The 22,102-nt window shown below is 42.1% G+C and overlaps 1 protein-coding gene across 5 annotated transcripts in view; it reads right to left on the bottom strand.

Annotated features, from left to right (window-relative positions):
• The window catches only part of CELF2 (CUGBP Elav-like family member 2), a 374,910-nt gene that overhangs the window by 237,702 nt on the left and 115,106 nt on the right, over nt 1-22,102 (bottom strand). The window contains exon 1 of one of the 5 annotated variants that reach the window (XM_075024686.1): nt 7,746-8,084. The exons of 3 other annotated variants lie outside the window; for them this stretch is intronic. In XM_075024686.1, the coding sequence (XP_074880787.1) occupies nt 7,746-7,819 (74 nt within the window). In that variant the 5' untranslated portion in view covers nt 7,820-8,084. Of the gene's footprint in view, nt 1-7,745; nt 8,085-22,102 lie in introns of those variants that run through there. One more of the 5 variants, XM_075024688.1, reaches the window with a different exon arrangement.

Here is a 22,102-nt window from a genome sequence, read left to right as displayed (position 1 = left end):
GTATGAAAACAGGTACAGAACAGGGTTTTCTTTAAGTGATAGCCACTGGGCATGAAGTGTGTTTGACAACATTTCAGACTCCTAATGCTTGTTCTACAATCCATCTGTAGTAAAATATTTAAAAAAAAAAAAAAAAAGTGTTTTTTGATAAAGGGCATAGCCAGACATCTCTCTCACTAGCAATGAATTGAAGGCGAAGGCTGACAGATCCAAGCAATTGAATGAGTCAGGAAAAAAAAAAAAAAAAAATTAAAGAGAAGAAGGGAATAGATCACTTGATTTTGTAGATCTTCAAATACAGTTATCCTCTGCCAGAAGTTAATAACTTTCAATTACCTGTGTCTGTTTCAGGCAAATGAAGTGCACTTATATCACACCCGGCCAGGCACCGTCAGTGCCACCAGACTAAGTGCCACTGAGGTCTGGAGTCAGTGACACAACAAGTGGTGGGTCAAGCAAGCTGTGGATTTTTTTATTTTTTTTTTTTTGCATCTCTGAGCAATTTAGTGGTGCAAAAATGTTGAGAAGCAAGAAATGGGAAGAGCGTGTGTATATTAAACAAGAAGACAGCATCATGCCTTTGGATTAAGAGGATGAAGGATCTTCATTATTTTTCAGGGTTATGAAACACAAGATAGCTCGTCAGCTGTGACTTGCAATCAGACTGGAACTGCTTCAAAGGATATAGGATGTAGGAACAGAGTACAAGAAAAAGCACAGTATAATCTGGGACAGAAAGGGTTGTAGTTGGTTCAAAAGGAGCTACCTGTCCTCCCATCGTGGAGACATCCAGCTACACACACCAGCTAGAGGGGCTGTGTGTGTGTGTGTACCTAGACATCTCTCTTACCCATACAGCAACTTTACTGTTGTCTAGGGGCCAGTACCTTTGAGTGGAAAGAAACTGAAAAAGTTGTAAATTAGTGTTGCAATGAATTACCACCGCTGCTGGGAGACAGTCAGTGTTAGGCCTTTCTGTCAGGACTATATTTTCTTTATGATGCTAACCTGCATGGCAAAAGGAAAAAAAAAAGTTTAAAAAAAAATAAAATCAGTAGATCACTAATTCCATTTTTGTGAAAGATCAATGTCTGCATCTCTGAAATAACAGTGGTTGTAAACTTTAAAACCCCAGAGTAAGATCCACAGAACAATTTAAGAAATTAACAGGGATGCAAAAATCATAAAACAAAATACTCAGGTTGCTGCTGTTGTTTTCTTGGCAAACCTGAAGTGGCTCAACTTATGTAGGCTGATGGGGAAAGAAAGGACATGAATTCCCTGCATACTCCTTTGCAGAGGATGAGTGCATCCCTAGTGGCAGCGGGGAGTGGGGTGAGCTGGGCACAGCTGGACACCATTGCCTCCTTCCAGAGTAACCTGGGCACAGCTGGACACATTTATCTTCTTCCAGAGTAACCTGGGCACAGCTGGATGTGATCACGTCCCTTCCAGCCTAACTGAAGGCAGCAGGGCTGGTGCATTTACAGGCACAGCGTAAGTCTCTCTCCCACTCCTAAGCCATAACTCCTTCCCTCAGATGTGACAATATGCTGCCCCTGATAGTAAGCAATGGGTAAACGCACAAAATAACGCTCAGGAGGCCGATGCGGAGTCTTTCCTGCTGCTCTTGTGCCAATGTTTCTTTTGGAGCACTGCTTTTGAACTTGGCTTTAAGTATTGCCACCATTTGATAGGCAACGGCAGCCAGGAAAGGGAGAAGCTGTCCCAGGGCAGAGACCAGACTCAAGATACTTGGTCTTCTTCATAGCTCTTCTCTTCAATATAAACTATTTTTTATATTTGTGTAAATCCAAAGGAAAACAAAATAAATCACTAAACGGGCAGTATTGGTACAGTAGGCAACTCCTTTGTGAATTGGCTCATTTAGGCATCCAGTAATTAAGATTTAACACAAAACAGAAGCTGCTTTCAGATGTCATTTTGATGGCCAGATGATCTCCTCTTTATTAATATTATAATTTTAAACTATTGTCAGCTGATTTTTCAAGGATCAAGCTGCGAGCAAAGAGAATACACTGCTGAAGTGTGTCCTATTTACGTAACACAGTCTCAGTGAAAATGAGAGATTGATTATAAATCTGTGATACAGAGGATGGATAAACTGCACAACTAAATCTCAAGGTGCTTTATCTGGACGATAGGAGAGAATTTATAGCTTCAGCATCTGCCATTCACCTTTTCTATTTAACACCATATGGAAGAACACAACAGCGTTTAAGGCAACATATTTCTGAAAACCTTTACGAGAAAGCCAGCAGCTTACTGCAAATGAAAAATGAAATCCTGGAGGGAACACAAGCGCTTCTCTTCCTTTCCATAGGCATGCAGAACGCGGGGGAAAGCAATTAAAGTATGATGATTCTAAAGGGGAATAGTTATTTCACAATTACTTGAGAACATTACATTTATTGCTCTAATTAGTTTTTATTTTCCAAATAGGCATTCTTGTTCCTGCATTTTTCTTGCACCTATGAAGGTTTTTCCTGTTTTGCCACTTCTTCGCTAAGGAAAGCTCAGCCTCACTCTCTACATGTATTCTCTATTTTGTGACTTTAGCCTCTGGTTAACCTTGCCCTGCCACCAGTTTGTTTTAATCAAAGGAAACCATGTCAGGAGATGCAATATACTTCGCAATTATATGAACACACAAGAAATAATCCGCTATAGGAAACACAGTTTGTAGAAATTAAGAAAAAAAAAATCACCTCTCCACTTTAGAATGAAAGAGGTTTTTATATGCATAAACTATAAAACAATGATTTTTCTCTAGAGGGTTGTCTTGCCAAAGTGTATTCCTTGCATTCCAGGAGCTTTTAAAAACTAGAAGATTTTGTACACCTTTCCCCTATATCAGTTGGGTCAAATATTTTTATATTAATATATGAATTAATTATGAAATTTGAATAGTCTAAATGCTCATAAGATATCAAACATCCTAAAATGGCAATGAAATATTTAGAGTTATCGAAGTTTTTAAAGCAATCATAACTGATGATTAATTTGGATGATGAATACATGTGGGGGAGGCTTAAAAACTTGTGAGATCATATCATAGGAAGCAGAAGATATATATAAATATGAATGTGCTGAGAGTTATTCTAGGTTAAATACTGAATGGGGTTCTAGACAGCTACTAGAAAACATGATGGGGAGAAGGACACCATGAAATCATAATTAATTAATGCACATCCAGAGGTTTATCTTCCTTTCTGAAGCTCTTTGTCAACAGTCAAGAATTTTCTTCTTTTGCTTTGCTTTCCTTCAGTGGTGGCCCAAGGAATCTGTCATGCAAGTAACTTAGGTAACAAGTCATAATACTTAAAATAAAGCCAGTACTGAATGAAAGTTAGAATAAAATGCCAGTATAAGGATGAGGCTATGGACTTAAAAAACAGCTGATGCCCAGCTATCCATTTTCAGTTAGCAATTCATGGTTTGATATTCTACTTATTAAAAAAAAAATATAGTTGAAAAATTATTTTTGACAGTATGTTGAGTTTTCCCTGCGGTGAAGTTTTAAAAAAAATAAAAGTTAATTTTATTATCTCCAGTTTATGCTGGAAAAAGTCCTATTTTGCAGGTTTAGTGCAGAAAGGGAAGTTTTGGTTTTTTAAAGTGCAAGAATGCCCTGTGACTGATGACATCCCTTGTTTATTAAGCAATAAATACAAACAAACAAAAAGTATTGAAAATTGATCTTCACTGCCTTTTTAATCAGCATATTGCACATATATCTGATTTTGACTCATCTTGGATTAAAAGAGGCAGGAATTCAAAGGCCAAGTACTTTTAAGCATAATTGCCATGCAACCCATGCAGTTGCATGTGCACTGCTTTAAGCATCGCACATTTTATTGGCATTATACCCAGCTATCAAAAATAAAAGTCAAATTTGAGTTTGTCTCAGTAGTAACAAACACTATGACTCATTTACATTAAAGGTAATCCCAGGCAGTGGAATGTGTAATATGGAATGGAAATATCTTCAGTGGTATTGCAGAAATCAACGTGGGGGGTTACAATGATGAGTATTTAATCCTCAAAGCAACCACTTTACAACCATCCAGTTGGCATGTACATGTAAGTCAGTGAAATTACGAAGCAAATTACATTGAACTCACATTTTATAACCGCGCTTAGTAACCATTAACCCTCTCCTACCCTGTCCAAATATACACACATACACATTTCTACCTATATCTTTTCTTCAAAATTGCTTCTTCCACACAGTTAACACACACAGGCTATGCATAACGTCAGTCAATCAATTTCTGATCCTTTAACTAGAGCACTACGAAGTGGTCTCTTTGCGAGCATTTACGATGGCTAGAGCATCCAACTTGCCACCTGCCCTCAAGAGCAAAAGTTCATGCATCTTTATGCTTCATATCCTAGAGTATCTATTTTCCAATGCCATTTCATTGATTATTTTTTATTAGCAAAATAGCCGTTCAGTTACTAACCAGGTACACTGATGTCATGCATACAGTTTAGCTACACTAAGTAGTCATGCTCAAAGTATCTGATGTTCTATTTTACTTATATTTAGCTAGATAATAACAGAAGCAAAATTTGGAAGGAAGCAACAGTTAACAGTCTCACAGTGGTAAGAGTGTTTTAACTTTGACAATTATCAAGCTGGCAGTTAACTTTCAGAATAGGTATGCACTGAAAGTTATTCCTTGAAAATTCTCCTTCTTTGTTGCTTATTGAAAGAATGGATGATTCTGAAAATAATTCCCTTTACAGAGAATTTTTAAATGTGCAAAGAACGGGATGTGTAAGTGATACTCTATGGTGCCAATTTACTAAAACATCTGATACGCCACCAGCATAAAAAAAAAACAAAAAAACAAAAAAAACCAAAAAAAACCCAACTTAGTTCTGCAAATTTTCACTGTGAAAGAGTTTTACATATATCTTGCTAACTGCCTCACTATAAAATAGGAAACTCCTTTCTGCTAAAGACTGAACTAAGCTATACTCAGTGGCTAGACCAGATGGCGAGGTTAAAAGTTTTGTGCAGCATCGTAACTTGGAGCATGCTCTGCGATGCACTGTGCCACCCCGCTGAACGCTGCTGGTGTCTCGCTGCACGGCTGGGGTGGGCCAGCTAAAGGGGAAGGCACATACGCGCCCGTGACCCCTTATGCGTAATCAAACTGCGTTCTCGTCAGCACTGATTAGTCCAGAGAGTTGGGGACTTGCAAATAAAGGTATGTCAGCACTTGGCTAGAAGGACAAAATAAAGATGTTTTTAAAAGTGAAGTACAGAGTTTTAGAAAGGCAGTGTAGCAAAGCTTCCACAGACAGCATTTAGTTTCAAGATATTTTTTTTTTCAGGAATAGAAGCTCCTTTAGTTGACAGCAACTTAGCCTTGATATTAATTTGTATGCATGACACATGATCCCTTGAAATCATACATCTTCACAATTACTTAGATCAGCAGCAAAGCAAAGCTTGGTTAATACAAGGAAGCACATCACAACACGACCACTGATGATGCAGGAGGTAAAGTTTTTTTTTCTTCGAGAGATTACAAAGTCACCCCCCACCCCACTCCCCCCCCACCCAAAAAAATATGAGGAACGAGCATCAAATCCTACAAGGATGTGTGTATTTAACAATTCCATTATTAAACTTCTGTATTTAGAGATCCACTTAGAAGCTGACATCTCCCTAGAGTAATTTTTGTTTCTTTGGACACACATTAAGATCTGCGTCTGATGAACACTGACTGTGTTTCAACCTGTGTTAAAATATATTACAGATGCTTCCCAGAGAAGAGGAGTATAAAGACAGCAATGCAGAAGGAAGAGTTTGACATGGTACTCCTCCCTCGAGGGGCAAGTCGGAGATAAAGTTATATAAGCCTAAGTGACAACAGGGCATCATCAGCTGCAGTTAATAGTGCCTTTGAGCTTGGAGATGTTTGTTAGCAGTATCTTTTCTGACTGCCTGGAAGGACAGCAGGTAGAAAGTCTAATCAAAGCTGAGACGATGAAAACAAGGGAAAGCTCGGCCGTGGCAAGTCCCTCCAGTGGGCTGCAAAGCCAGCAACACAAATGTTCAGCTGCAACTTTGTACCCTAACAGCCAAACCTACAAAATTTTTATGCAAAAGGGGAGAAGTACAGCACGTTTTCCGAAACTGACTGGTGCCGCTAAAAACGGGAATCTTACAACGGGAAAAACAGAACACAGCAGAGAACTCGTTTCTATTTAAGATCACGAAACAGAGACAACGGGCAGCATTTACGCAAAAACCACTTTGCTGTCCTTCAAGGACTGTAAAAATAGTATAAGTCATCCACGCCGAGTAGCTTCTCCCCCAGCCTCTCTCCCCTCTCCCACACACTTATTACATCTCCGCTGCCTGAAGGACTGGCCACCACTGAGTATCTCCGCGCAGAACATTGCCGGTGCAAGGGAAAGCGCTCCACCTTAGGAGAAAGTTCGGATGCCAGTAAAGAAGGTAATAAAAGTCTGAATAGTCTTAGATGGGGGCACAGTATGCAACCTGATTTGTGCAAATCACAGGTGACAGTCTCTGCTGCACACACGGGTTTATTTACACTTGTAACTTAAGCGCTGCCTCAACCAGAATAGCTCCAGTACAGAGTCAATGCCAAAGCCTCTCGCTTCATTCTAATGTAACTCAAACCACATTTATCATCATCCTGACGAAAGACGCAAAAGGAACAAAATAAAAGACATTTCGGATACTATGAAAGCGCAGCCCAGTCCTCAGCCTTCGTATCTCTCGGCAAGTGACTATTTCCTCGTTTCTAGCTTGTATTTGTTCATACAAGGCTTAGGTTTACCTGAAAATCCCTGTCAATGGGCAATGCCCAAGGGGATGGTAATAGAAACTTTCAGATTGAGATTAATGGAGCAGAGCCGGGCTAGGGGAATACTTCTCTTTCTGAAATTCCAGCATTCAGAACCTTCCGACAAACCTCATCCCCAGTTCAACCGCATGTAAACCAACCATCCTCACCCTAATTAACACTCTCCGTGCCGGGCAGCTGTGGGGGACAGGATAAATAAAATAAAAAATAAAATAAAAAGGAAGAAAAATCCTCGCTTTCTGCCCGCTCTTACTCCCAGCGGATGCTTAGCATTTCAGTCGAATTTGAAAAGCCGAGGAAGCTTTTGCGAGGGGATTTTTTTTAAAATTTTTTTTTTTTCGTCCCTTCTGCCGGGGAAGGGCTGAGCTCGTCCCGGTGGGTCCGGGCAGGGGGGACAAGTGTCCGTGGAGGAATTCCCGCCGGTCACGGCGGAGAAGCGCACGCAGTTCTGCGCGACTGCTCTGCCTTTTCTCCACGTTGCATCAGCAGCATATCAAAACCCCGCACTTACCCCGCCGCCCCTCGCCCGCCGTTACCGACCTGCCGGAATACTAAAACACCCGGCTGCCGCCTTTTCGGGGAGGGGGGGACAGGCAACACGGGAGACCACCAAGTGACTTGGGAAGGGGGTGGGAAAGGGGAAAAAAAAAAAATAATAATAAAATGAAATAAAGGGGAAGGGGGGGTGGGGGGGGAGTGGTGGGAGGACCCCCTTCTCCTCCCGCCGAGGGGCTGGACGGTGCGGGAGGGACCCGGCCGAAGCCCCGGGGCTCGGTGCCGGGCGGCGGGGGGGGGAGGACGACCCGGGGCGGGGGCTGTGTGGTGGTTTGGGGGGGGGGGGTAGCCGGCGGCAGCCCCGCTGCCACTTACATTCTGTCAGAGACCAGCAAGCGGCCGTCGACCATCATCTCCGGAAGGAAATCCAGCTTGAACGAAGAAGTCATGCTGGGCTCCGGGGGTCGCCGCGGCGGTCTGGAGGGAGGATGCGGCGGGGCTCGGCGGATCCCACAACTGCGCCGGGCAGCGGAGAGGCAGGCACAGGTGCGGAGGCCTCCCCGCGGCAGCCGCCAGCCCCGGCAGTTGTCACATTTCTCTCCCCCTCTCGGTGTGTTTTTTTTTCCGCCAATCCCCTCCGAAATCGACTGCTGAGGCAACTGGCGGTGGAGCGCCAGGTGCTGAGCGGGAAGGCGGAGCCATCGCCCCGCTGCGGCTCCCCGTTAACCCCTGCGCCCCCGGCGGGGCCCGCCGCCGACGCCGCCCCGGGGAGAGGCCTAGCACCGCCACGGGGGGACGCGGGTGGTGGTGGTGGAGGTGAGGGGACCGGGATACGTCGCCCGGGGCTCCCCGCGGAGTGTGGGGGGGGGAGTAAGGGGCCCGGGGGGGGACGACGACGGCCAGCGCCCGCCAAACTTTGAGGGCGGGAAGAGCCACCTCAGCCCCAACGGCCGGCCGGCCGCCTGGGCGGCGCTCCCCTCACGGCCCCACGGTCACGGTTCGGGTGCGCACACCCCACACAAACACCATTTTAAGGGAGGGAGCTTTGCCCCCCGTACCCTTTTTTTTGCCGGCCACCGGCCAAGCCCCCTCCCTCTGCTCCATTTCGACGAGCGCACCATGCCAGTGGTTTGCACCTGCCACCCAGTAAGGGTAGGAAGGCGCGGCCGCCGCTGCCAAACTGGGAGCACTGGGAAGGTTCAGGCAGGTTGCTCAGTACGGGCTCTCTCCCCCTCAAATCCCCGTTCGGACCTCGGCACCCATCGAACGCTCCAAGCGATGTTACTGGTTTGCCGGAGGCTGGTAGTAACTCTGGCCTCGCTGACCAAAAAATAGGGTCTGAGAACAAGTAACGGCGGTAAATCCTTCCTCGGGGCTGCAACCTGCCAAAAGCCCCTTCCCAGCCCCGCTGCGCTCGGAGTTGGCCGCAGCCAGCGCACAGAACCGACACCTCCGAGGCGCACACAAAATTCCACGCGCACAAATAGCTGGAGCCACCACCACCACCCCCCCTCCGCTACCGCCCCCTGAAAATCTGTATAAATTTTCCTTTGCATCTCCAAAACCTACTTGCTTCAGTACAAAGCAGCTCCAGGCAAAAGAATATTAACATATTTACGAAGATTACTGGATGATCTGAGCTGTCTAGACAGACAAAACGTTTCTCTGTGTTGTGTGTGCTTCTCCTGAATCTCTCTCCAGGTTTTATAATTTGATTTGTTCTGGATAATCAACACTTGAAAAAAGTAACAAACGCAAACTAAAAACGACGGCACTTAAACTTTTCGAAGAGTATCTGAAAATAAAAATAAATTGACCAATAAATAAATATGCTATCGGTCAGGCCAAGTTTTAGTTAAATTTTGACCAGCGTCGATTTGGTAATAAAAATATAGACCAGGCGAATTTTCAGAGTCTGCTTTATTGCACTAAGAGACCTTTCCATTTTAAACAGTTAAAAGGAAGAAAAACCCCTCAGGCTGCTAAAATTTTTGCCTACTTTGCAAGTCTAAAGAAAGAAAAGGTTCACTTTGCCCTCAGCGTAATCCCCGTAGGACAGCTGCAATCCTGAACAGATATCTATAGTGTTATTAATCTGCTCTGTTCTATATGTTCGCATACTGTCCTCATCACCATGGCACCTAAACATCTACGCAGAAATGCACAAAGCAAAGCTATGGCTCCTCTTCACTAAATTAATGGCAATTCCTCTACGCCACCCATCCATCGCAGCGTAGGACTATACGGCGGATAAAAAAAACCTAAGTGCGAAGTGGAAATAAAAGGAGAAACCAGCACAACTTTCTCCAGCTGGATGCAGCCACCTGGGTTTTGATCTGAGGCCTCCATGGTGGTTAATCCAGCCCAGAGCAGAGTTGGATTAACTTTCAATTTCAAGATCTTGCCACTGCAGAAGGGACAGGTTTTAGCTCAGAAGAAATACAGGCAGCTCAGTGAGGATGAAGATATTCTTTTAAGTAAACAGTCTCCACCCCCACTTCACCCTGTGCGGCTGGATCTGTACCTCTTCATCATCATTTTTTTTTTGGTACATGCTAAATCTAAGGGAACTTCAGTCTCACCAGCCTGTTGCTTTTAAGGACCACAGTCCCACTGCTGCTGACTGAAAAGTAAATCCACGCTTCGCACAGGATGCGAAGGGGGAGGAGGAGAGGATCACAAATAATTTTGCTTAAAATCTGTGTATGGAATAGTGAGATCTTTATAAATTTGCCCCATTTCACAAGGTGTAAGTGCTTAAAAATGCTTCATTAAAACGTATGTTCTTTTGAAATATTTATTTTCCTTTTAATTACATGTGAATTAGCTGGAAGAAGCTGTAGGGAAGCCCTCTTACTGACTTAAGCCTTCTCAGCAGTTTGTTAAATTCTAGCCTCAAATCCCTTGAGGGAATAGTGGATTCAAAGCAGCTTTTAATCATACTATAAGGAGGGTGAAGTAGTATGTAAGTAGGTCATAGAGAAAGCATTACAAGTGCATAGGTTATTGCTTTAACAACTACAGTGTAACACACTTTTCAAAGCACATTTGCTTTTGCCATTTAAAAGTTAGAGGCAGGAACAGGGTCAAATGCAAAAAGAAACCCTCTCTCTAAAAGATACCGAGATATGACTCAAGGAGTGCTTATAGGGAGAAACTGCATTCCAATAATTTGGTTCTCAAACATAAATTATGTGGTGTCTACGTACGAATTAACTCTCAAACGCAAAGGGCAAGTGGCGAAAAACAAAAAACAAAACCCTGAACATTTCACACGCTGTTACAGGCTCAGCTCCGTTATTTGTAACGTTAATGCCAGTTTCTTGACCAGCACATGTGTGCAAAATAGCAACTTTTGTTAAAAATGAAGGGGGAAATGGAAGCTTTGGTCCGTTACTATAGTACAGAAGGAAATGGGGAGGGGGAATGGCAAATGAAGCTGCATTAATTTTCACAGCATAAATCAGACAATAGATCTAAACACTGGCTTAGAGGAGCTGCATCATTGCTGCGCTATCGCTGCCTGCCGATATTAAGCTTTTTCAGCTGGTGGAGCATATGGCAGTTTTGAGGAAGGAACCTGGAATTTGGAATCAGCGATTCTCAGGCTTTAATCCTATTCCAGCTACAAATGTCGCCTCCTATCCATCCTCCCCTCATTTCAGAGGCCCAGACCCCGCTTGCCCCTGCAGTCGCATCGTTTTTTCTCTGTGCCTCGGTTTCTCCATAGGTCTAAGTGGGGCAGATGAAGCAATTCCACCTCACATTTCCAGATTAGTCATCGTTCAAGCGGCTTTTCAAACATAAAGCTATATGCAATTTCTTCAAACAGCTCAACCTTTGAAAACCGAACACCTCTTCAGAGCAAAAAAACCAAAACCCGCAAAAAGTTCAGCTGGAGAAAGACAGGGGTTGAGCGGTGGATTGTTGTCGAGCGTATGAGCTCACTCTGACATCACCGCCCGCGGCTTTCATTCGGCGAGAGACAAGGAGAGCAGACACCCCCTTCCCTTCCAGATCCCGCAGCCAAATCCAGCGTGGAGCTCGCATCACGTCCCCGCGCCGGACCCCCTCCTCACCCTTTCCTTAATTGCCATTCTTTTAATCAACGTGCCCCCCAGTATCGGGCCAAGGAAATGCTACTGTTGGAAGCACTTCAAGGGAAAGTTTCCGAATGACTTCACTCTCTGCCGAGCCTGCAAGGCAGTATGAAGAGAGTTCAAATCCTCTGCTTTATTCCCCTCTAAGCCAATGAACATGCTCGGGATTCAGCTTATCTCTGGCATCAAAGCAAGTTTCTAACAGAAGCAGCAGAAGCAGAGCTCAGCGACGGCGGTGTAAATTTGGAGCGGGCTCAAATGACTTCAGTGGAATCATTCAGGATCTTCCACTAATGCAACGGGAAAAAGAAATCTGGTCCAGATAGCGTTAGTGAATGCAAATGAGGTGTTCGCTATCTTTCACAAAGAAATAACTTTCCAGGCAAACCATGAGCCTGGAAGCAGCAGCATGGCTAATAGCAGAAAGTACAGCATTTTGGTTTGTGTAGCGGGAAATGAGCCTACTTGCCTATAAGGGAGGAAGCCCATCAGCTTAACTTTTAGTAGCAGGCTTCTGGAGGGACAAGAAAGGGGCGGGGGGGGGGGGGAAGTAGAAAAAAGAAAAGCAAAACACACGAGCACAAGTTACACAAAGCTTTTCAGGAGAGCTAAAGAACAGTGTAAAAGCAGTAAACAATTAAAGCAAAAAGTAATGCATTTCTTTGAGTGGGAAAAAGTAATGGACCCTATTCTGCACTGTTTTACCATTTGTGAAGACTGTGATTATTTGTAACAAATCCATCTTTGCCAGTTAGAACTAACATTGGCATAAAGTTTTGTATTACGAAGCCTTTACCTTCCAGTACGGATTTTTTATTTGCGAAACCAAACACGCGACCATCTTCCCTTAATCTTATTTTGAGAAATAAAACAATTTGCATATAACCGAAACCCCTTTAAAAAGAAAATTCAATTATTGGTTAAAGCTGATCAATGAATTTTAAGTATTCAAATCTAAGCCACTTGCGAGGCTCGCCCCCCCACTTCCGTAGGCTATTGTAGCTAATCAGTAATTTTCAGAAATAAACGTCATTTAAAATTAGCCCTGTGAAAAGGTACCTCAAATTAAGCATTTCTAGAGCTTTCACTTGAAGCACATTGATATTATGTAAACTTGGTTGCTATAGTAAAACTTCCCACTCACTTCTTTTTTTTTTTCTTCCTATTTTATACCACTGAAGAGGTGATTTCATCACACTGTGGGTATAAGGCCTTTGTTCCATTTTGTGGGTAATAACTCAATCTTTCCGAAAACAATTAGGCAAGGTTTTATGGCACAAGGCAGACGTTACATGTGATGGAGGGCTTTTAGGAAGGGCCTTTAATTTGGAGGAACGCCCTACTTTGTTAATAGCATGCATATACTTGGGATAATCAACCATGACCCTCAGGTTCAATCCTGCATAGTGCTAGTGCTGAGCAGGAGCTGCCCAGTACCATTTGCTCCAGTTGGGCTATCCATGGCACTCAGCACTGTATTTAGCAAATACTAAAAAGTAAAGTAGTAACAAGTAAATATTTGCAAGACTAAGTTTTACCATCTTGTTATTTATTTACAGCCCTGTTGAAGAGCATCACTATCAATCTGTAGGTGTTGCCTTTGCATAGTGCCTTGTGCATATAAACACAAGACCAAGGCTTTTGTCAACCCAGTCCTACCTCAACTTGACAACAGGCATTGACTGTTTTTTCCTATTTTTTTCTTTTTAAATTTTTTTTCCCCTTTTTTTATGAACTACCTTATCTTCTCACCTGCTGACTGATTCCATCAACAACCACGACCCAAGCAGGAGAGAAACTGGGGCACTGTATGCACTGGCTAGAGCTGGTTTCCTACTAGACAGCAGGTGCATTATTTATGGTCAAAAAAAGCACCTTTCCAAACAACCCTGGAAGAGGGAACTTAATATTGTTGGATTTGGCTATTATATTATCTTCATGTGATAAAGTGTAATTTTGTATTACTTAGGATAGGAGGAATCACACATCTGGTGCTCTTGCCTGTGTTGCTGCGTCCTCATAATGTGCAAAAGCCCTGCTTATGCCTTCGCAGGGCAGGGGAAAAAGCCCACCCTAACAAAAAAACCTTCCTCCCTGCCATCCAAATCCACAGGAACAACTACTAGGAGACACAAAACCTTCCCTCATTTTATGTATATTTGAGATTTCTGAAGATTTTTGCCCAGCTAAGGAGGCTGGTTACTGGGAGAGGTGCAGGATCAGGGAAGCGGATGGTGAGGATGGGCTGAACACAGCAAAATGCGGGATCAGGAGGCAATGCTGGAGGGCAGCTCCAACTCCAAAAGCAATGGGCAGAAGCAAGTGTGAAGTTCTAACGTGGCATCAGCAAGGCAAGAGGTTGGGTAAGGGACATCAAATGAGACAGGAAGCCAAAAGTAGACTTATTTTTATAAACAAAATGTAAAGAAATCTGAGGGGTTTATTATAATATCTGAATTAACCTACTGCACTCCACTTCTAACAATAGGATCTTCATAAGGTTAACCTCCATCTTCCCTTCTCATTCACTTCTACCACATATTTTTCTTTCTTTTTCACTGCAAACGATTGGATCTCACCTTATGCTCAGATTGTAGCATCTTTAAGGTAGGAAATTTCACAGTTCTTTTTTTTTCATTTGTTCGTGAAGTGCCTAGCATACATCTCAGTCCTCAAAAATAACAAACAATCACCCTGATAATATGTAAAGTAACTATCTTTGTTTGACATCATTATTTCCCACAGACAGAATCCATTAAACCTCAGACATGAAGGACAGAAAGAAAAGGCTCCTGCAGTAACTGTAAGGCATTTAGATGTGCAGAAAACTGCACTGTGCCTGGTTTTGGGTCCGTCTGCCCCCCCCGCAAATGAACAGTGTAAGAATTGCTACGTAGGTCAGATCAAAAGGTCCACCTAGTCCATGACCTTGCCTCTCATAATGGCTTGTAATGGATGCAAAGAGAAAGAGCATGTGTATGGCAAGTGTATGTTGATCCTTCCCACCTTCCAGCAACCAGTGGCTGAGGGACTTCCTAGAGCCAAGGACTGCATCCAAACCAAGGTGTTTAACAGGCTCAAAATCGCCAATTCAATTTTTTCCCAAAATTCTTTCTCCGAAAGGAACACCGATGAAGTCGTATGTTTATTACTCCCAGAGCTGCCTGTTAAACAGGCTGTTCTTAAGAATTTCCTGAGATTTGGGGCTCAGTACAACAAAGAGGAACATTGGCTTTCTTTTCTGAAGCAAAACATTAAACTCAACTTAGTGTTTAACATAAAATGTTTCACTTTGGTACAGTCACAATAATTCATCTGCAACTTTTTAAAAAAACCCAACCCATTGATAAAACAATTCTGCAAGGGAAAAATGCGGAAAGCATGAGGTTCCTAGGGCAGGCATCTAGTTTGGCATCCTTCTGTGAGAAAGGCTCTTTAGGAAAAATTTTGGTCACTTTGGATTGCTATATTTGGGGAGGGGGGTTAACTGAGTTGAATATATGTTCATCAGCTGTGCACAGACAAATCTCCATATGATTCATTGGAGCAGCACTGCAGAACACCTGGTGTTGCCGATGCAGTTCTGTTAGTGTTTTGTTATTTTTAAAGGGGGTTATATAACTCTCTCATTAAAATTAAATGTGGGCTGAAATGATGCAGGCAAATTCTCAAGCTTTAGAGTGAGTTTCTTCCTCGCAGTTTAGCTGAAAATAGATCATTTTTAGGCAGAAGAGAAGGAAAATGAAACCAAGAGGTTGTTACAGTTGAAAACTGAGTCTCTAAGAATTTAAGTTTTCTGATAATTCACCATTTCCTTTCTAGAGGGCCTCAATTCTTCAGATGCTGACCTGCAGCTTCCAGGGAGAGCAGGTGCAGGATTTGAATCTTAAATTCACTCCGCAGCACAGCTATCGTATCATCCACAGCTATCTACACTTGCAAGGTTCAATTTCCAGATGATCTACATTCGGGTGCCCTTGCTTTTCTCTTCACTCCTCTATTTGTCTAAAAGGGGTAGTAAATTCCCGTATCGTCCCTCTGATTTTCTGTCATTTTTTTCCCCCTCCAGCCCTCTTCTCTATCTTCCTCCCAGTGACAGACTGTTGTCTGGCATCCTCAAAGGCTGCTCTTGAAGATGACCTGCTGATTTGCTGCCATGGGAACTCCAGACCGAGGACTGCATTTACCCCTCGCACACTGAAGGGCACAAGCAACAGTTCCCCATACCACCCTTCTCGCCGGTAAAAGTTTGCCCTCCTTTATTTCAGAAGCCTTGCAGGGACATCAGAAGGCTGTGCCTTAAATAACAAGAGTGCTGCAGCCTCTCCAGCATCCAGCAGCAGCCACTGCTGAATTATTCGGAGGAAGGTGAAAAAGTCTAACAGCATATGCGAGCATGCAAATTGCTTTTCAAAACTAGTGGAGAAAAAGCTTAGGCAGCAAAGCGTGAGACTTGGGAAAAACCTTCTCTAATATAATGGCAGAAAGCATTATCTTCGTATAAGTGCCATATTTAAAACTTCCTAAGCAATTTTATTGGTAACCCTATTCTTTTGAATCAGAGAGAGTTAACTTAAAATTAGGTTATTCTACCTGAATAAGGGACCCAGGCTAACACAACAGCCACTGAGTATGCTACATGGAGAGACAAGCAAGTAATTCTCTCCATTCCCCACCCTCAAAGACAATCCTGGGTGTTTTAATTGAAATAGAAGGATCATTTTTACTTGGCTGCATTTTGCAGGGCAGCTTGCGATCCACACTGTGTCAGTCTTGTCAGTGCACTGGCAGGTTTACAGACCTACGATACTTTCCTACAAGCACCGACTCATAATAGCCTAATCCGGTAATGTGGGCTTAATGCATAATATAATTTCACGAACCACCAAGAAACTGAGTGCAAATCTGGGAGTCGATGCTTTCCAGAAATGTCAATTTAGCCATTAGTTCAGAAACCCTGAAAATGGATCTGTCCGATATTAGCCCACAAAACGGTCACTGATCCTTAGACTATCAGAGAAAATAAAGTTGTGTGTGAGAACAGCTAAAAACCTTTTTACATCCTGCTCGAGCTGATTACTAGTTATGCTATCTCAGTCTCAAGACCGGAGTGAGAGATGAGAATATTAGGGTCCAGACCAAGATTTACACAAAATTTGGGAAAATTCTTGCCCCCTTCCAGCCAGTAAAGATAGTTAACCTTCAGTGCATCATTAACTTGCCACGAACAATATTAAAGTGACTTTAATTGACACACATTACTTCTGCTGCAGAGTGAAATAACACAAAAGCAAAACAAAACAAAAGAAAAAAAAGCTTTTTGCCATGGCAAGAGTGTTAGGGGGAAAAAAAAAAATCCCGTTTTTATTTCCTCTGTGAGGATGCCAGCAGTCCTGTTTCATAAACTCCAGTGATTCATCACCATCCCAGGCAGCCAATCATTCCGCAGGTCAAGTAGAAATGGGCTGTAGAGCCAGCAACTCCTGCTGCCCCGATAATGCATGTCATTCCAGGCATGGCGACATGCTTTCTCAACAGCTGCCATTTTCAGTTACCTTTTCTATGGCTGACATACAAGTAAATGTGTTGGAAGCAGTAAAACAGTCATAGGAAAGCAGTTGCAAAGATAAATAGCACCTGCACGTGATAATCTCTAATGTCATTAGAGAGGAAAGAAGGATGTGTTTTGAAACAGAATTTCTTTCTTCTGAAAGCATCACTTGACTTCGGGGGTTTATGTGAGTGTGTGTGTGACTGAGAGTTTTGGGGGTTTTTTCTCAAATAAACATCCAGACATTCGTCTTGGTTATAAGCTTAACAGATATAACTAGGGGAAAAGGTGGGGGAAAAAAACCCCAAACACCCAGCTTAAAAGAAAAAATCCTCTCGCAATTCACTTGTGAGAAAGATTTTGTATAGCTAGATTTTGCTTGAATTCAGTAATGCTCACTTTAAGAAGCACAACTGCTCTAATTACAGCAAAAGAAAATTATTTTCTTTAGATGTTTCTTTTCGGTCTTTATTCCTTATCATCTAACTTACATTTCATGAACTACTTGTTCAGTAACTGTCCTCTGAATTATATGTAGTTGAATACTTTTTTGCAGATGGAAACTGGGTGGGAGTTTTGAGGGCACAGGACTGCAGAAATAAACACCCTCAATGAAAAAATGTTTAAACTTATGTGCACATGTCTATGTATGTACATATGCACACAGATTTATACCTCTATATTAGGTACAGAGCGTGCATAACTTATATGCATATACCATGTAAAGACCCCGTGCCTGCACACGAATGGTAAAAAAAACCAAAAACCAACCAACAAACTGTTCCCAATAACAGTGCTGGAACAAGATTTCAAATGCATAAGATTATCCATATTAATTTATGGTAATCTACAAATGAATGCTGCAGAGACAGTACAGGTTATCCAAAATGGTACTTGCATTTAATGAGAAACTACCACAAAATATCTTCAAGACAAATTTAGTTGCATCTTCTAATACCCCCTGAATTCGTATCATGCAAAACACAAAGTACAAGCTATGTTTCCCCTTTGGAACAACTGGCTCTTGAAATGCCAATGGAAAGCCAAGCTTTTCTCTCCATACAAAGTCCTCTTAGCCATCTTGCTTTCAGATTTCATCAACTTAGGTGTTTTCAGGGCTGTAAGCAGTGAACTTTCCATCAGCAGCATCTTCAGCTAATTAACCCTCCTGATTACAATAATTAGTATTGATTCACTCCTGAATGACTTCTTAAGTATTCAAGCACAATCTACACTTGCAGTAAAACTTCTAGATATGAATATTAATTGATGCTCTCCTTTGTTTTGCAGCCCCAAAGGTATAGTTTGCAATCTTATATAGAATCATAGAATCATAGAATAGTTTGGATTGGAAGGGACCTTAAAGATCATCTAGTCCAACCCCCCCTGCAATAAGTAGGGACATCTTCAACTAGACCAGGTTGCTCAGAGCCCCGTCCAACCTGAGCTTGAATGCTTCCAGGAATGGGGCATCGACCACCTCTCTGGGCAACCTGTGCCAGTGTTTCACCACCCTCATTATAAAAAATTTCTTCCTTCTATCTAGTCTAAATCTACCCTCTTTTAGTTTAAAACCATTACCCCTTGTCCTATTGCAACAGGCCCTGCTAAAAAGTTTGTCATCTTTTCTGTAGGTCCCCTTTAGGTACTGGCAGGCTGCTATAAGGTCTCCCTGGAGCCTTCTCTTCTCCAGGCTGAACAACCCCAACTCTCTCAGCCTGTCCTCACAGGAGAGGTGTTCCATCCCTCTGATCATCTTCGTGTCCCTCCTCTGGGCTCGCTCCAACAGGGCCATGTCTTTCCTGTACTGAGGACCCCAGAGCTGGATGCAGGACCCCAGGTGGGCTTTCACCAGAGCGGAGTACAGGAGCAGAATCCCCTCCCTCGACCTGCTGGTCACGCTTCTTCTGATGCAGCCCAGGACACAGTTGGCTTTCTGGGCTGCGAGCGCACATTGCCAGCTCATGTCCAACTTTTCATCTACCAGTACCCCCAAGTCCTTCTCAGCAGGTTGCTCTCAATCCCTTCATACTTAGATTTCATAACAGAAACACTTCAGTTTTATTCTCATTTAACAAAGAGAATATTAACATGTTGACATTAGAGATCATTGTGGTTCATGAATCTGGAAAAAAAAAAAATAGACAAAGACTCCAGGCTAATAAATAAATATAATTCAATTCCATTTCCTCTGGCAGCATGGAAAGCTGGTTCCCACATTAAGACCTATCCTGCTCTTGCTCTGACAGGTAGGACCGAGAACGGTCTTTCTTTTTGACATTACACCTGATCATTGCAAGAACAAATAACAACTCATGTAGAGTCTGAATTAGCTCTCTTAGCACGGTTGTGGAAACAGATGTTGCCAAGTTTGACAACTGCAAGGCACCACATTGCTTTCTGAATGGGTGAGATTCAAAACAGGTAACGCTAAGGACACCTGCGATGTTCAAGCATAAGATCTCTAAACCTTTATAGTCTCTCAAAAGCCAACACTTCTGTTAAAGCATGCTAAGAAATGGCTTGTGTTACAGATTTGCTTCACCTTCTTTGATGTTAGTAATAATTGTTATGGCTCAAAAAGCAATATTTCAGTAAATATGCATAGAAAGAATTTTTTTTGGAGTAGGGTTCACACTGAATAATTCAAAAATTAGTCTTTGGTGTGAATGCAATGTCCGAAAATACCCTTGGAAAAGAACAAAGTAATTGGCAATCCAAGACAAAAACCTGTAGTACATGTATTTTATGCAGCATTTTATCTGATAACATAGGAACGACTGTAAGTTTAATACGAACTCACCTGTGAGAAAAGTGCTTAGGAAGCAGTTTTAGTATTGAATAGTCCTTAAAAGTGGCAGCTGGGTATGCTGCCCAGGTGTCTGGTGGTGGCTGCTACAAAAGTGGCATTCACCCTACTCTGGGCAATCACTAACAGGGCATTTCCATGTAACCAAGAGCGAGGGATTCACTTTATTGACACTCACAAAGGGCAGCAGCTGCTAGAAAGCCCAGGCTGCAGGAGGATAACTTGAGAAAAAAATACCCCCCCCTCCAGTTCTGGCAGAGTAGAGCAGTTGTGAACGAGTTAATGTTTGTCTCGAAAGAAGTTCTTCCAAGAAAGTGAATTGTAGCTCGGTCCCATTATATTAAACACCGTCCTTGCTTTCTTCATGTTTATGCACAACACACAGCATGCAAGTACTACCTGATAATGCATAACCTCTAGGCTTCTAGAGTATTTTATGTGATATTACCTTTTTGTTCACATAAACTCTTTGCTATTGATTTATACCACCTCAACACACAAGGGAAGGAGATGCAACAACAACAAAAATGCAAAACAGCATAGCAAGTACTCAGAGTCTCCCCATAAAACATTTTTTTTGTTGAAAATACATGCTTTAGAGAGCTCTGATGACTATCGATAAATCTTTAATGTCTTTTTTTTTAATTAAGGGGTCCAAGAGACCCCCTCAACCCATATAAATCATGCATTAGAATCCAGTTTTTAAAAAAGCATGAAACCCCTACAATTAATTGATCTAAGCAAAAAATAGAAACCAATCTCTCTTTTCTCTCAGAAAATGATTATAATTATTACTAAAAGTAATACATTTACTTAACATGTAAAGTATGTAAAGACTTTAAACAGTTTCAGAAACTCCACAGACTCATGACACTTCATTTTATTTAAGACACAAGCTGCTGTCCAAGTAGTAACTCAAAATTTTTCAAAAGCTTTATAACAATTTCTTTTCATAGTGCATAAGGTACATGAGCATTTTGCCAAATTCAAACCCCAAATTGTTAACTGTTCTAATGCTAAACTATGGCTACCTAAACAGAAAGATAATTCATGAAATGTCATATGAATAATTTGTTAGATTTTGGGATAGGAATCATCCAGGTAAATTATTCTGCCTGACCTTAAAAATTCTAACGTATGCTAATAGCTGGATTATAAAAATGGAAAGTAGCAGGGGCTCCCACTTTGAGATCTGATTTATCATTTTTATTGCATTTTCATTGCCTAAACAAAATTAGGAACAGTATCTTCAAAACAGCAGTTAAAGTTGATACGATCAGGCATAAAATCAGGCAAGGGCACATTTGGCAACTATGTATTTGCCAGATTGACAGCAGTATTGTAAGCTTTCAGAATCAATAAGTTTTCTCGCCACACTTAAAGCAGAGGTTAGTAATAAATCTCCAACTTAATGCAATAGGCATAATTGTAAGATACAAACCTCCCCCTCCCTCTGCTACTACTAGCAGCAGATATCAAATGAAACAACCGTCACAAAATAGGCAATGCACTTCATATTCTACCGTATATACAAAAAGATTAAGGGAAATGAAAAGGGGGCTGAGAAAAGGAAAGAAAAAAAAAAAAAAACCCAAACCACCCCATCACCAGACATATATTAAGCTAGTTTGACAGCACCATTGTTCAGTTGTCCCATTGTCAGACCAAAAGATGTATTCAATGCTACAATGTCTGCTAGCAAATAAACAAAAGACTACATTTTTCAAAGCGGGGTGCCAATTCTAGCATAATTCTGTGTGTATGTGCGTGTGTGCGTGTGTCTGCGTGTGTGTGTCTCTGAAAAGAGTAGTCGATGCTCGCCCCCCGCTAAACCTTGGAACATTAGAGAATATATGTGTAATCTCACATAAGGGAGTATTTAGGTGTTTTTAAAACATCTTTAAGTGGTAAAGACTAGGTAGAGCATTAGTAACTATTTACATAGGCTAAGTGAAAATTAAAGTGGTATTTAGGGCACTAGCTCTAATATGGAGTCTCCCTGAGCTTTTTTCATGCTTATTCCATGCCCAGTGCATAATAATGAAGCAGGCAGAAATATTGCAAAGGAGGTGATAAAAGAAATACCAGCTCTCATTTAGGGGGAGGAAAAAAAAAAAAAAAAAAAGAGAGAGATATTTATTTTTTTTCCCCCTTGCCCTCTCCGTACATTTGTCATCATACATGAAATGTGCGATTCTAACTAGTGGAAAATGCTACTTGCACACAGCAATGCCTGTCTTTTCCTTTAAATAGGGAAACTACTTAATACACA

The sequence above is a fragment of the Buteo buteo genome, chromosome 4 (genome assembly GCF_964188355.1).
Source record: "Buteo buteo chromosome 4, bButBut1.hap1.1, whole genome shotgun sequence".
In the NCBI taxonomy this organism is placed as follows: domain Eukaryota; kingdom Metazoa; phylum Chordata; class Aves; order Accipitriformes; family Accipitridae; genus Buteo; species Buteo buteo.
Note: the sequence above shows the minus strand (reverse complement) of the source record. Positions and strands in the feature narration are given on the sequence as shown.